This window comes from Lissotriton helveticus, chromosome 4_2 (genome assembly GCF_964261635.1).
Source record: "Lissotriton helveticus chromosome 4_2, aLisHel1.1, whole genome shotgun sequence".
NCBI classification, from domain to species: Eukaryota; Metazoa; Chordata; class Amphibia; order Caudata; family Salamandridae; genus Lissotriton; species Lissotriton helveticus.
Window position 1 is genome coordinate 108,862,758 of NC_136064.1, and position 16,937 is coordinate 108,879,694.

Here is a 16,937-nt window from a genome sequence, read left to right on the forward strand (position 1 = left end):
ACCTAGGAGCTGTCAGCGCGTTCTCTGTGATGTCATCAGCGGAGAGACAGTATGCACTGTGGCGACACCCGGTGCACAACTGTATTAGTATATGCGGTGACGTCATCAGCAGTATGACAACTTGTGGCCTTCTACGCACGCACACACACTCATCCCATCTACCCGCCACGCACACACACACTCATCCCATCTACCCACCAAGCATATACACACTCATCCCATCTACCCGCCACGGACACACACACTCATCCCATCTACCCACCACTCACACATACACTCATCCCTTCTACCCGCCACACACACACACACACACTCATCCCATCTACCCGCTACGCACACACACACTCATCCCATTTACCCGCCACGCACTCTGGTAGGTTTCCGCTTCTTAGAACCAAGAGCCATCTTCCACATGGGGGTCTTGTACAGAATAGATACCAGTGTTTACTTTTCAAACCTGCCGGCCCAGCTATCGCTGCACGTGTGCAACAGGGGGCTCGCTTTTGGTACTGGAGTATTAATTTCAGGCTGGAGGCAGTGCTCCTGATAATCATATTACAGGATAGGTAATATTTAGCTCAGTGCTTAATTTGTAAATAAATAAGTGCCAGAGACCTAGTCATGAGGCCACTGCAGCTTGCACCACCCATGGCCTCTGCCAGCACTGCAAAGTGTGACAATTCAGACTGTTCCCAGCCCCTGAAGCTACAAGAATGGCTTGGGTGAGGTGTAGTCTTTTTCAATGCACATTGAATTAATTAACAACTGTTTGCCACACACACATAAATACCTACAACCACACCTAACCACACACACAACCTCACACACACAACCACACGTATACACACAACCACACGCATACACGCAACCACACGCACAAACACCACATAATTTGACATTAATCCACATAATTCAACTCAACAATACAGTAACACAACACACCACATACATCTAATCCATAATATTGCACTGGTCTCTTTTGTGAGAGGCAGGATTGAAAGAAAATATTGGAAAACTGAAATCACCTACGATATAAAGAATATGCTCCACGTAGAACACACTGTGGTCCTAATAAAAGGCGAAAGTTGGAAAATCACTTAAAAAACGAAGGCACAGATGAAATTCTCCTTGAATGCTAAAATGACGGTCTTTGTCTAATGAACCATCTACTGACAAGTGAGGCCTTATTGATGTCCAAGCACAAACGAGTGAGCACAGAAATGCTGTCATACTAAATATTGAAATAACACTTTACACAGCTGAAAATAAGTCAAATCAATCACAGGCCTCGAAGTCCACAAATGAAGTCATGAATCTGTCAACAATGCCAAAAAAAAAAAAAGAAATGTTTTATTTATAAACATGTTAAATTCAACTTCAGTGCCGGACAAAAGGAACTCTTGAAATATGAAGGAAAGGTCTTAGAGGAAGGCAGCTCTATACTCCTGCTTCTGAGTTCATGAACCAGTCTCCGCATAAGGAGCTTGAGGCACTCCACATCCAACTCGGCCATTAAACTTTAATCCGGGAGATCTTGGACATTCAGCAAGAGTTCAACGTTGTGATGAAAAAATGGCATTGACATGAAACTTATACCATCACTAACCTGGAACATCAGATCTTCGAGAACTGTATATATTGGTTTATTAATTTAGGAGCATGGCAGTTTCTGCTTCAAGGTATAAAGACTTAAAATTGGATGCCTATACAGTCAGTTACCAGAGGCGTAAATTCTCAATGTATGATATTTCTTTTATGGTTTGAATACTTTTAAGATACTTCAGCTGGATACAGTGTAGTACAGGAAGGTCTGAAATAGTGGATTTACCACAGAACAGGTGAAAATGAACCAGATACAATCATCTGAATGTTAAAGGAATAGTGCTAATTGTATCAACTATCCAAGGACCTAATTTCACGAGTGGAACAGTGAAACAAACCAATAGTGTCTGAAGTTCTGGATGAGTCTGATTTTAAAAATGTATCTTTCTAGGTATGCATTTGTATATTTAGAATTCACCAAGTCTCTGGAATCAATCTTCCTACAGTGAAAGATGAGTTTTTACAGGTGCTTCTAGGGAAGATTTTGACCCACTCCCACGTTAGGTGGTATCAACAGCATACAGCCTGCTAATAAAAGTTTTGAAATTACTTTATTTTCTATGAACAGTTTCCATATAGACACAGGATTCAGTTGTAATAACCATCTTTTAACGCTAGAAGGAAGTGTTTGTCACTATGAACGTGGACAGAGGTGTGCGCCTGCAGGGCAGCTTGCACGTGCACATGATCCTGGATCACAGGGATCCAGTACGGTATTTACAAATTTGTTTGTTTTTTGAATTTTTTTTTAAAACAGCAGCTAAGTCAATTTACAGTTTAAAAATGAAATAAAAACATTTAAAAAATAAAATAAAACAACAGGGAATCCAATCCATCTGTTGACCTAGGAGTGCCTCTTACTGGTGAGAAGAGGCATATATAAAGCCGGTAGTGTGTGAAGAGGTGTCTGCTTCAGGTAAGGATGGAGACAGGTGAGCAGGTCCACGAACAAGAGAAGTGTATTGACCCAACCGATGATAACGAAGACAGATAGAATATCAAATCTTCTGTGAGTGAAGGGTGACTTGCAACTGAACGTTACAACAGAAAAGTTCAAGACTGCCACCTGTGGACACCACAGGAGCTCAGACGCGGGGCAGAGACGGTGTGAGGCCCCAGATGAGAACATAAGCCATGACAGGTGGCATGTGACAGGACAGCATGAAAGTGAAAGGAGTAAGAGGAAAGCCAGGCTACACAGTCCCCCAAGTGAGTCAGTGTGAAGTGGTTAAGTGTACTCCTGCTGATGCAACTTCTAAGAATCCATAGAGATGAAAGAGTGCGCCCACCCAGCCCAGTGCAGACTGTCAGCGGAGGGATTCGGCAGTGAAGAAGCAGGTTCTTGTACCACCACCGATTCCTAGAACAGGTTACAGAAAAGGAGCTCCTTGGGTAAGAGGATTTAACAGGCATTACATTTCAAATCACCAGGAGGCATCAATACAACTCCTAAGTAAGGCAGGACAGACTCCTCTTCTAGCTCTGCTTCGATGTATAAATCCATGTCTTAATAAACCACACAGGGTGTGAGCTAAAACCCTGCAGCTGACAGGTGGAAGGCAGGTCAAAGTGTGACAACCAACCTTGGTACAACGGACCAATCGCCTTTTATTAAAAAGCTAAAACTATTTTAAACGATTTAAAACCTCCAGAATCATTTCAGACCTGTGTCTTTTCACTGTTCTGTTAACATTCAAAAAATAAATATTCTTGGCCCAAGAGGCTTTGAAATTGGCAGTTTGTGTCAACTTTATGGTCACCATTATTTGCAGGACCCCAGGTTTCAAATGGAACTACCAAGACTGTTGTTATGCCCCATGAGCCAGGCAGTTAGGGAGCCATATTTGCAGAGTCTTGCAAGTAGTCAGTCCAAACTACCCCACCCCTCACCAATCCGGTGACACGCAGAAAGGCCCTATGGATATCACAAGTAGCACAGGGACGCTGCTGCACTGGAGTAGATTCCCACATTTAAATCTAAAGATTTTTATGGTATTGTTAGTACGGAGTGATCTATTGCAAACCTGATGGAACCCCGGATTAACTCGCATAAAAGCCACACTCGCCCGATATCCGGTACTGTGCAAAAAATTCCTCTGAAGATGTGGCCACGTTGTGATGTCTGCACTAGATGTCCTGTGTCATTCTCTCATAAAGCTATTCCCACTATCATAAATATCTTAGCTTTTCTTCCTGGGGTTAAAATACAAGCGATGTTTAAATCATGCCTGCAGTCTCTGAAATGATGCGTGGTCCCGTGAATATATATCTTTGGCTAAGGCTCTGCACAACGCTTCCCTGAACTTCAGAGGAAATCTCTGCACTGAAGCTCTGGCCCTTGCACTCTGTAAGTGGCCCTAATACCAGAGTGTAGAGGGAGAAGTTCTCTTACCACCCCTACAGCTCTCCAAGCCAGACTGATGGCTTCTTCATTTCCAGCCAGACTGATGGCTTCTTCATTTCCAGCCAGGCTCAATGCTCAATCATATCAAGTGCATTTCCTACATCTCAATGAATCTCCAGCCTGTTAGTCGCACTGGTAGGTTCCCCATGTCCCTTCCCAATACAACATGCACTGTGGAGCACCTATCATCGGTTTCCTTACCAACTCAAACGCTAATATAGAGTATGACGTGAGCAGAGACTCCTTTTTGAGTCTGCTCAGCTGTTTAAGCAAGTTTGGTTCATTTGCCGTCAGAAACTTGTTTTTCTGTAAATGGCAAACCTTGGGAGGGAGTCTACATTGCTCAGTCTCAGAGACCCCTCATGATCATAGTTTGCATGGATGGTAGTGTCTACTGCAGAGCTGTGAACAAGGGACAGAGAGAAGGTAAAAGTGATCTGTGGTGTTGCAGGCTGAGAGGAAAGAGAAGTCTTGATCAGATGAGGTAAGAGCATTACCTTGAAGTGCTGTATTGGAGGAACCATTGTTTGCATGTGACGAATGTGATGGGCTTTTCTTTTCCCTACAAAGAACGGACAGCTTGCAAGAGAATGAACAACCAAGGGAGAATCACTTTCACCTGCGAGAAGGGAAAGCATCCCTGCCATGCACCGCCCTCTTTCACAAACCCGTGGTTCCGGCAGTCCTTCAGCTTGGCAGATTTCCAGAAGCTGGCTGGGAAACATGGCAATGTTGTGGGGGAAATGCCAGGACGTATCTATATGTGCAGCTCCATGAACCAGCAGGGAGGGTCATTTTAACACTTATTTGTGGGTATGGTGTAAGGATCCTTCTATGTATAGGACGCTGCACAGTGTACAGTCACTAGTGAGCACAAGTCAGGTAATTCTACTGGGTGGGGTTTGAAGGGGAATACAAACAGCACAATCGCTTGAACAGCCCTGCCTTGTCCACCGACAGTATGGACATGCACTCAACTCACTGCATCTAGGGGTGGGCACCAAGGCAACAGGAATAGGTACAACATGTCCCAGTGGGAGAAAGGAATAGAGATTTAGGTCTGCGATTAGGCATACATAGATGGTAAGAGGAGGCTATCTGAGGAGCGGGCGACCCACGACCCCGGCTCCTAGGACCTCAGCTAATGTTGCATCCAGCTCCAGACACTGCTTGTTCATGACAACGCCCTGCCATCAGCCCCTTCATGTCAAGATTACCCTTGGACCGGTCAGGCTTGCACAACCCGTTGAAAATGAATGTTCCAAGAACATGCTCAGATTGATGGAAAGAAGAGGTTGTGGCTAAAAAAGGTGATGTCTTCGAAAGGGCAGAGCAAAACGCAACTTGGGGTGTTGGGACTGGAAAAGGAAATTTGAAACATCGGTCCCATCCAGATTACAGCTCCCACAGCCTCTGCTATCAAGAAGGCGGAGCTGGCTTTCAGTGGTTCACAGGCACCTCATTCCTTGTGCCCCTAATAACCTCTCCCAAAGAGCCCTTCTCACTGGGGAGGACAGGGCCAGTCAATCAGAGGTTTCTGATATGCCGACGGGAGAGGAAACGGGTGGCTCTCCAAGCCACGCTTGGTATTGTTCTCCAATTTCACCTCTCGGCACAACCATTTCAGCAGTTCAGTCCATGTCGTCATCCAGGATGCCAGCCCGTTGGTGCTCCTCGTAGATCTCTCGCACTGCTAGGATCCGGTTCAACATGTTCTCCAGCATCCCTTTTTCCATAGGGATAACAGAGTACCAGAGTGGTGACTCTGCCACACAAGAGCGCTCCGGCTGCTGATAAAAAACATCACTTCGGTTCTTCAGAACTTCTGGGCTGCAGATAGAGCAAAAAACATGGTTAACATTTCAAAGAGAACTTATGTAGCACCCCTCTATAATTCCACCATAGACAAGAAGGTGTAAAATCAGCAAAGTTACTTTATTCATAAAGGAAGATCTCATACAACCGCCGCACAGCTCTCCCTAGGCAACCGTCACCCTCTCACATTCCACTTCCTGATCTGACTCAGCCAGTGACATACATAGCGTTCCATGCTCAGCTCGCAGATGACATGCACAGCGTTCTAACTCCGAGACAGCTTTCACACACATCCCTTCCTTAAAAAATAAAATAAAAAAAGTAATTAAAAGAATGTACATAAAGCCCAAATTACAAGATAGGTTAAGCAACCTTCCAAATATATATATCGTATCATCATACATTGATTCTAAATAACCGATTCCATGGTTATAACAAGTCTTACAAGTTTACACACACACTAAACATAGTCTTCTAAATAAACAGGATTTTTAACAACTCTGAGATTTCTTCATAACCATATTCTTGATATTCTTGTGGCACACACCCCACCTCCTCATTATCAGAGGAATCCAATTTACCTTTGGACAACATAACTCTGTTGAGGTTCCATATTCTATGGTCCTGGGTTTTGACAGCACTGTTAAATGTCTATCACCTGTATTGGCTTAGAGAATTTGGGATATTCACCACTCCTTCCGGGATGTTTAATCGCAACAATGTCCCCCAGCACAACCTCTATTTTCCTTACTGCCTTTCTTACAACAACTTTTTTTTTCGTTTAATGGTTTTCTTTACTTCCCTTTCACACCACCCATTCTCAATGCTACCTTTGCCCAATCCAAACTCGCAATTGTTAAATAAAGGGGGTTATATCGAGGTGCTAGTATACGTTCCTCGAAACAGTTCAAACTGAGTTTTTCCTGTTGTGGTAGGAGCTGTGAACCTGTACATTTCTATTCTTTTTCTCACCTCCTCCTTCCAATTCAATGAATTAGACTTTGCTAACATTTCCACCATGCCATTCGTCGGTGTGTGATATAGTGGACATTGTTGTGCTTTATTCCTCTATTCTCAAGAAACCCCTCCATTTCTTTAGAAACCAGATGGACACCATTGTCAACGACTTCCCTAGCCATGAGATCCCTCAAAAACAAGGTTATTAGTCTAGTCATATCACACTTTTCAAACATATTTCTGGCCACCTTGAAAACATATCGATCACCATAATTACATACGTTTGTTGTCCCTCCACATTAATTGAACCCAAAATGTCTAGAGCAATTTCCTTCCATGGACTCTTTGGACGTTCCCAGACTACCATGGGTTGTATCTTAGTCTTCTTTGACTTCTCACTACGCGCACATGGTACACAGTCTCATACAACCCTTTCAACCTGTTATGTCCATCCCTAGCTATCAATATGATGAACGTAACCTTTCCTTTGTTTTTGATATACCTGGATGAGACTCATGGGCTAAAGATATTAATCTTGTCTGAGAATGTACGGAGGTATATGCCTAGTTTCCCTAAACAGGAGATCCTTGCATGTGCTTAATTCATCCTTTACTCCCCAATACACCTTACAACCTTCAGACCCTTCTTTTTGTTACACCACCCTTTCCGGACCCAGAGAATCACTTCACCCAGGATCATGTCAGAATTCAACTCCTCATGACATCTCTCCTCTGCAATAGTATTGCATTCTATCTTGCACACAAATTCCATTACCCCAATCAGATTGTTCAGCCTCATCTGTATTGTTATGTTCATCAGGAACCAACCTAGAAAGTATGTCAGCTACACCATTTTCTATTCCTGGAATGTACTTCACTTCAAAATTGTACTCTTGCAAAGCAATTACCCACTTTGTAATCCGTCCTGACGCTAAGTCTTTCCCCTTTTTCTTAAAAATCTCACAAAGGGGCTTATGGTCCGTCCTTATTTTAAAGTTGGCACCCCATAAAAACGTCAGTTTCTTCACCGCCCAATACACGGCAAGGTCTTCTCTCTCAATAATGGAGTAGCTCAACTTGGGATCTTTCAACCCTTCGTGAGATAAACCGTGTTCATGCCATCCTAACCATTCTGCTGCACCACAGCCCTCAGTCCTTTAAGCCTGGCGTCAGTTGTAATCACAGATCACTTTTTGGGGTCAACATTTTTCAGTTTAGGGGCTGCTGTTCTTTTTTTAAGAACAAGAATTCACTCTCACAAACACCACCCCATACAAACTCAAACTTTTTCCTCAAGAGACTTTTCATATTGACACTTAATTCAATAAAAATAATTCCAAAGTTCCTGTAGAATTCCACCATACCCTAAAACGTCGACTCCTCTTGAGATGAGGGCAAACTCATACAGAGGATAGTGTCAACCAAAACAGTTTTGGTTACAATTCCCTCTCCAGTGATCATATGCCCTAAATAGTTCATGGTTTTAGTACCAACCCTACATTTTTCAGGTTTTATTGTGAGATTACAGTTACTTAACTTCTATAAAACTTCTCTAAGATGAATATTGTGCTCCTCAATGTCCCTACCAAATACCAGGATGTCCTCTTGATGTACACAAACTCCTACAGCTCCTTTCAACACCTTTTCCATGACACGCTGGAACACTGATGCCGTGGAAACTAATCCAAATTGAAGCCTAACACATCTAAATGTACCAAAAGGTGTTACAAAATGGTGTAGTTCCTTTAGAATTCTTTTAACTCTGATGATAGGCCGTGGTGAGATCATTCGTACTAAATACTTTTGCCCCACCAAGCAACAAAAACAGCTTCGTAATGTTTGGAAGGTGATATCTGTCTACAATAACACTTATTCAGATGTCTCAAATCTATGCGCAGACGTAGATTTCCATTTGATTTCCTAGCTGTCACCAATGGTGCAGGCCATTCAGTAACCTCAACCTCTTCTATTATCCTATTCTCCTTCAGTTTCATAATCTCATGCTGCATCTTTTCTCTAATAGCTATACTTTACAACACACCACTGGTTGTGCACCTACAACCAAGCATATATCATGTTTACTTTTTCTAAAACTTTATATCAGACAATGCATCAACACACCATAACGAATAGTTTTCTTACCTGTCGGTGTAGTTTTGCAGCTTGAAGATCTTTCTGGATTCACTATGCTGTGCATTATTCCGCGGTCTTGTGGTTGGGTCCGGATTCGTAGTCTTTTCTTTGTTTTTTTTTTTTTTCGTAGCCCAGGTGGGCGTCGGCGTCACACCTCCTTGGGTGCATTTCCGGTGACGTCGGCATGCGGAAGCTCCCACTCTTGGGCGCCATCTTCGGGTTCTTTTTTTCCGTTTTTCTTTCGTTTCCGAAGGAATGGCAATGTTCTATTTAGGTGATATTTTACCGCTTTGTACTCTTAAAGTCCTTTCTTTTTTAACCACCTCTTCTCTATCCAGCCTCATCTTTCTGGCGGAGGTGGGTGGGTTCGCTAGTGAATCCAGAAAGATCTTCAAGCTGCAAAACTACACCGACAGATAAGAAAACTATTCGTTTTGCAGCGTGAATCTTTCTGGATTCACTATGCTGTGCATAGATTTTGTAGCGGTTTCTCATCTCTGTGGCGGCTGGGTGGAAGATGAGCGTTGGTTATTGAATATGTGCTGGAGCACCTTTTGTCCGACTTGTGCTTCCTTGTTCATCTGTATATCCACACAGTAGTGCTTCGTGAACGTGTGCACCGAAGCCCACGTTGCCGCCAGGCATATGTCCTCTATGGGTGTGTTAGCCAGGAAGGCTATTGTAGCACCCTTTTTCCTAGTGGAGTGGGCACTGGTCCCCTCTGCTAGCTCTTGTCCTGCACGTTTGTGGCAGAGTTGAATTGTCTGTGCGATCCACCGTGCAATAGTCTTTTTGGTTACTGCCTTTCCCATGAAACTGTTGGCGAATGACACGAAGAACTGTTTTGATTTCCTGTGTCCCTTCGTCCTCTCAATGTAGTGCATGACAGCCCTTCTGGCGTCCAGGGTGTGCAGAGCCCGCTCTGCGCTAGTTGTTGGTTTTTGGAAAAAACTCGGTATCTGTATAGACTGGTTCATGTGGAATTTGGATACCACCTTCGGCATGAAGTGTGGGTCAGTCCTCATCACAACCCTATCATTGTGTATTTGTATGTAGGGTTCTTGTAGCGTTAGCGCCTGAAGTTCGCTTACTCTTTGTAAGGACGTTATTGCAACCAGGAAAGCTGTTTTCATAGTTAGCATCTTTAGGGAGGCCTTGTGAAGTTGTTCAAAAGGTTCCTTTATGAGTTCCGTTAGGACTATGTTTAAGTTCCATGCCGGTGGCGGCACCCGCTTGGGTGGTGCGATCCTTTTCGCCCCTTCTAGGAATCTTTTCACCACCTGTGATGTGAAGAAACTCCTGCACGTTTCTCCCCTTGTGTAGGCGACTATCGCTGCCAAGTGAACTCTTAACGAGGATGAGCTAAGGTTCTTTTCCAGCAAGTGTGTCAGGTACTTTAGCACTGTGGAGTCCTTCATTTTATTGTGAAGTCTTTCTTTCCTGCACCACATTGTGAATCTTTTCCATTTCGCAACGTAGCACTTCCGAGTGCTGGGCCTCCATGCCTCCCGAAGGACCCTCAGGGTGCTTTCTGGTAATCTCAAATGTGCAAACTCTATGTCCTCAGGAGCCACGCTACTAGGCTCAGGCTCTCTGGCTCTGGGTGTAGCACCTCTCCGTTCTGCATGCCGAATCTGTGGGGTGCACACTGTGTCATCTCCATGATCTGCGAGTACCATGTCTGCCTGGCCCACTGTTGCGCGACCAGTATCAGGGTCATGTTGCTCGCTCTGCACTTGCTCAGCACTCTGTGCATCAGTGGTAGCGGGAGAAAGGCGTAAGCAAATGTCCCGGACCAATCTATCCATAGGGCATTCCCCAGTGACCCCTCCTCGGGCTGTCTGGATGCGAAGTTTTGGCATTTTGCATTCCGGCGTGTGGCAAACAGGTCCACTGATGGTGTTCCCCATCTGTCGAACAGCCACTTTGTCTCCTGAGCATTGAGCTCCCACTCGTGGGATGCTGATGTCTGTCTGCTGAGCCAATCTGCCTGTATGTTGTCGTTCCCTGGTAGGTGTATGGCTAGCAGGTCTATTTTGAGAGGGATGGCCCATCTCCATATCTCCTGCGCCAGCGTTGAGAGCGGGGCTGACTGTGTGCCCCCCTGCTTGTTGATGTAGAACATCGCGGTGGTGTTGTCTGTCTGTAGCAGCACCTTGTGTTTGTACAGTCTTGTTTGGAAAGCTTTCAGTGCAAGGAAGATTGTCTTCAATTCTAGGTAATTGATGTGCCTTGTCGCATCTGTTGGCGTCCACAGTCCCCTCACCTTGAGCTCCTCCATGTGAGCGCCCCATCCCTTCAGGGATGCGTCTGTGGTGATGGTCACTGTTGGCGATGGGGGTGTTAGAGGCTTTCCCCTTGTTATGTTCTCCATGGTCCACCATGTCATCTCCTTCTGCACTGCGTGCGTCACAACCACTAGATCCTCCCAACTGCCTGTAGCTTGTGACCATTGGTCCTGTAGCCATTCTTTAATGGGTCTCATGTGGAGACGTACATTGGGTACCAGGTGGATGCATGATGCCATCATCCCCATGATCTTGCTCGCAGTCCTCACTGTCCGAGCTTGTCCTTTCCGGTAGAGGCGAGTTTCCTTCACCAGCGCCCTCGCTCTGTTCTCGCTGGGGAACACCTTGCCCTGTAAGGTGTTGATCTGTGCTCCCAGGAAGATCTTCACTTGTTCCGGCTCCATTGATGATTTCTTCCAATGGACGGAGAACCCCAGGCTTATGAGCGTGCTCGTCACTGTATGTGCGTGCTGCTTGCATTTCTGGTATGAATTTGCTTTCACCAGCCAGTCGTCCAGGTAAGGGTATACGTGTATTCCTTGCCTTCGTAGGTTCGCTGCGACTGCTGCGAGGCACTTTGTGAAGACCCTTGGTGCTGATTTTAGCCCGAAGGCTAGTGTCGTGAACTGGTAGTGGCTTTCTCCGATGGTGAACCTGAGCATATGCTTGTGCTTTCTGTTCATTGGGATGTGCAGGTAGGAGTCTTTGAGGTCTATTGTGACCATGAAATCCCCGATCTGCAATTGCGGGAGCACCTCTTGCAGGGAGGTCATTTTGAATTTTTGCGTTCTTATGAATTTGTTCAGGAACCTTAGGTCCAGAATGGGTCCCATTGTTTCGTCTACCTTTGGCACCAGGAAGTACGTTGAGTATATTCCTGTGTTTCTTTCCTTGAAGGGTACCCGTTCTATGGCCTGCTTCCGCAGGAGTTCCTTTGCCTCTTCCTGAAGACATTCTAGCTGTTTGCTTGCTGGTTGTTTTCTCTTTGGTTTTCTGCTTATTGGCCTCCCCTCCAACTCTATGCAGTAACCGAATTGGATGATGTTGAGGATCCGTTTGTCTGATGTGATTTTTCTCCATTCCTGGAGATAAAATCTTAACCTTCCTCCCACTGGTGTTATGTGGTCGTAGATGTCTAGCTTGTCTTGATCCCTCTGTACGTGCTGCCCCCTGGGATCTTTTCTGTGGGTGGGCACACGGAGTTTTTTTAAGTCACTTCGAGGCGGGCTGCTGTCCCCCTCTTCTATTCTGGCCACGTCCATTTCCTCTCCCTCGAAAGGAGTGGCCTCTTTGTTGGTATTGCCAGGGCTGCTTCTGCTGACCCTGCGAGTCTGTCTGGTGCGTTTGTTGGAAAGCCTGGTGTGATGTACCTGGCTGGTTTCCACCTCTCCCGCCGGGCCTCCGTGACGGGGTGCCCCTTTTGTTGCCTCTGAACTGCAATGCTCCCATGGACCTTGCTGTTTCGTTATCCTTCTTCAGTTGGCTGAGCGTTTCATCAACTGTTGTTCCGAAAAGCGTGTCGCCGTTGAACGGTGTGTTCAGAATGCTGTGTTGCACCTCTGGTTTGAAACCTGAGATCCTTAGCCATGCGTGTCTTCTTTCAGTGACACCCATCATCATGAGCCTGCTGGAGGCGTCTGCTCCATCCAGGGCCGTCTTAAGGCAAGAATTTGCCGCGTTCTTCCCTTCTTCAACCAGTTTTTCTGCCTGGCATCCTGGGGCAGGTCCTTCACCAACTGCCCCAGCTCCTCCATGATCTGGTACATGTGTCTGTTTATCAGGGCGTTGGAGTTAGCCATGCGCCAGTGGTTCGCGGCATTCCGTTCGATCCTTCTGCCCACCAGATCCATCCTTTTGCTCTCCTTATCCGGTGGTGGTCCAGAGGTAGTGGGTACGTTAGCCCTCTTCCTTGCTGTGGCCGTGATAATGGAGTCCGCGGAGACCATCCCCTGATGTAGGGTGGGTCTTTTGAGGAATGTTTGTATGTTTTCTCTGTTCTGGGAGTTACTGCCTTGCATGTTGCGGGCTCCCTAAATGCTTCCTTCCCCTGGGCCAAGACGCTGTCGAGCATTGGCAGGTACTGGCTCTTTGTTTGTGTTGGGAGCAATGTCTCTAGAAGGAAGTCTGCTTTCTGCTTCTCTTCGTCGAGCTTGAGCTTGAATGCCGCTGCGGCAGACCTTATCACCGAGTTGTAGGCCCCGATGTCGTCCGGCGGCGAGGGCCTCGAGGGATACGTGTCGACCGCCTCCTCCGGGCTGTCGGTCTCGACATCCAGGTAATCCACCTCCTGTAGGTCAGAGGGGGCCGACTCTGCGTCCGTCCTGCTGTCCTCTTCCTCCCCATAGTTGTAACTGTCGTAGGGATTCTCGTACTCTTCCTGGTCGTCGACCACCTCGACGTCCGGGTCTTGTTCTTCGGTGACCTCGTCTTCCTCCTCGACCACCTCCACCACCGGTGGCTTGGTCTTGTGAGGGATCGTGAAAGCTTTCATCTTTGCGTCGAATTCTTTCTTCCGCTGCACGATGTTTTCCATTTCGGCTTCGAGGCGCCTTCTCTTTTTCTCCATCTCGGCCGTGTGTTCCGTGTCGGATGGTTCGGCCGCTCTTTTCGACGGTTGGCTCGGCACCGTGCCTTTCGGTGCCGAAGTTTTCGACGTCGAACCGGATTTTGGGTCTCTGGTCGGCGTTGGTAGTTTAGGGTCCTTGTCCCTCGGCGTCGATCGATTCTTTTCGGGGACGATTTTCGACGACTTCTGCTGTTCAACAGCTCTCGGCGCCAGGGACTCCTTCTCAGAGGATCCGCTGGGCCTGTGAGTACTCGCGGACGCCTGGTGCTTCGGCGTCGGCGCTTTCGAGGCCTTGCCCTCGTTTTTTTGAGACTCCGAGTCTCTCGGGTTCTTGGGGGCCGGAGAGTCTCCTACCTTATCAGAAGTCTTCGTGTAATCGGTCTCTACGACCGTGTAGCTGTCGTCTTCGGCGGCAGCGTTGTCCTCTTCCTCGGAAGACATCCCCAGATTGTAGAGGGACGGAGTCGGGGCCTTCCCCTGCAGGGTGGCGTGCGCTACCCTCTGTCTCTCTCTCACACGAAGGGTCTTCGGGGTGAAGGCAGAGCAGGCGTTGCAGTCCTCGCTTTCGTGATTCACCGGTAGACAAAGGTTGCATACCGGGTGCTGGTCCTTCTGCGCGTACTTGTGGTGGCAGTTACGGCAGAACTTGAACGGCGTGTTGTCCATCATCGAGCGCTCAGGGCCTCCCTGGTCGCGTGTTCGTCGACAGTCGTCGAGGATCTCGATGAATTCGCCTTTTCCTTTGCTGACTCCTCGTCGATGAAGTCCCCTGGAGTCTTCAGATGACTTTCCTTTGTGATTTCTGTATTTTCCTTTCTTCTTTCTCCAAAAATGTCTGGAGCGCAAACGGGAACGATCCAGACCCGACCGCGGAAAAAAAGAATCTGAAGATGGCGCCCAAGAGTGGGAGCTTCCGCAGGAAGCATGCCGACGTCACCGGAAATGCACCCAAGGAGGTGTGACGCCGACGCCCACCTGGGCTACGAAAAAAAAAAAAAAAAAAAAGAAAAGACTACGAATCTGGACCCAACCACAAGACCGCGGAATAATGCACAGCATAATGAATCCAGAAAGATTCACGCTGCAAAAATTAACCTTCTCTTCTAGACAAAATGGTGGATCATAGTGGGGATCTAACATCACATCCAGGTCACCTTGATCTACCCAACTTATGATGCTGTCCCCTTTTTTTGACACACGTCTTACCAGACACCAATCGTTGCTCGTATTCAATTAAACCCACAAAATAACCATTTAAGTTTATGGGCTCACCACCATAAGCACAGGGCTTGATTTCTGGTTTAAATAGTGTGACCTTTTCTTCCAGTTTGCTGCGAAATCAATTTTTTTTTAGAGATATGGTGAATTTCACCCCTGAGTCAAACACCTTAGTCGCCTCCCCTTCAACTAAGATGGTGTCCAAAGGGGTAGCTCTAACTTTGCCCTAGTCATCTACCTTTTATTGTACACACTCAAAATCAGTACCGTCACTCTCCCAATCATTTTCCAAAACAACCCTCCTGAAACTTGGTTGAAGTATTTAATCTTACACACCAAAGCTAAGTGCCCTTTTTTCTTGCATTCAACAAATGTGGTTTTTAAAGCAGGATGCATTTTAACATTGGCCAGATGACCAGTTTTATCACATCTTTAACACCTGTGTACTGTAACTTTACTTTTCACTCTTCCATCTTCATTTCTAACTTTTACTTTTTTATTTTTCCTTTACAACATGCACACTCTGATCTTTTTCCTTCTCTTTCTTAATCAGTTTCACACATTTCGTGGAATTTTCTCTCTTTTTAGAAACCAGTAGGACTTCCTCCAGTGTAGGTTCATCTCTCAACCATAATGCCTCCCTCACTTCTTCAATATAGTATCCCAACATGAACTGATCACGTATGCGTTCATCTAATATAACCCAGCAAATTTACACGAGGATGCAAGTCTCTTTAACTCAGTTGCATAACCTTCCACAGACTCCTCCGTCTTTTGTACCCGTCTAGCAACATGATACCTTTCCACGATGGTGCTCAGTTTTGGTAGAAATTGTTTATCCAATTTCCTAATACAAATCTCATACGCATTCAAATAATCTGATTCATCATCCGGATTCAACGGAAGATGATCAAAAATGTTTTGACCCGCAGGACCTAGACAATGAACAAGAGATGTTTTCCTTTCCACACTTAGGGATGTTCAACACACTTTAGCATATCTGTCAAACACTGACACTTCTGCCACTTCATGTGCAGCATCCCTGGACTAGAAAGAAAGTTATTGCAGTAATATTCTGCCTGACTGATGAAATGTGACTACAACAATAAAATACCACACCCAGTAAAGGTTGACCAAGACGTAAAGTAGAAAACTAAACAGCACTATCATCCAATGCACCATAAATAAATTGCATTGATAACACAGAATTTAAATAAACACACACTTGAGAGAAAGGACATGGATGAACATAGATTTGAATCCTTAGTAAGCGCTTTAAAGTACGGTGAATATGCCCCTGCAGGACTTAACTGTAACACAGCTATGGGTTCCAACTGTGTGTCACTGCACTGCCAATAACTCAGTAAGAACACACTTTCAAGTTGTGCCACTGCGCAGAAATAACAGAATTAAGTTTCCTTGGTAGAAGTGTACGTTTTACTGCATAAAGAAGACGGCAACAAGCTTCAATAATGCAAATGTACATTTACTGCAAAAAATGTCAGCGGTCTAGTGATTTGCATGCAGGAATGCTCCAATAGTTTAAATGTTTGTGACACTGCTCTAAAACGATGCAAGTGTGCGTTTCACTGCAATATCAACATCAGACTCTAGCTGTAGGTATGAAGGCACTCAATTGATGCAAATGTGCATGACACTGCAATATCAAGATCAGCACTCTAGCTGCCCATGCAGGCACACTCCAATAGCATATGTTAGCGCAACACTAACTGTAAGGTCAGCGTTTTAGCTATTTCCAAGCAGGGCATTGCCAGCTCCTTGATGTTATTCATGGTCATTTCTGTCCTCGCCTTCCATGCCAAAAGTGATCCTGATCATTCCCCATATTCAAAGATTTTCTGGCACCTAGCCTGCCATATTTCCCTACACTTCGTAGCAAGCTTAATTTTAAACTTCAGATGTGCCTATTGTCTGCAAATTAGCTTCCAAAACTG

At 45.8% G+C, this 16,937-nt stretch overlaps 1 protein-coding gene across 6 annotated transcripts in view; it reads right to left on the reverse strand.

Annotated features, from left to right (window-relative positions):
• Positions 1 to 1,325: 1,325 nt before the first annotated feature.
• The window catches only part of ZMYM3 (zinc finger MYM-type containing 3), a 451,345-nt gene continuing 435,733 nt past the window's right edge, over positions 1,326 to 16,937 (reverse strand). For all 6 annotated transcript variants that reach the window (XM_078640225.1, XM_078640224.1, XM_078640229.1 and 3 more), the window contains one exon: positions 1,326 to 5,836. In XM_078640225.1, coding sequence (XP_078496351.1) covers positions 5,638 to 5,836 — 199 coding nt within the window. In that variant the 3' untranslated portion in view covers positions 1,326 to 5,637. The remainder of the gene's footprint in view (positions 5,837 to 16,937) is intronic.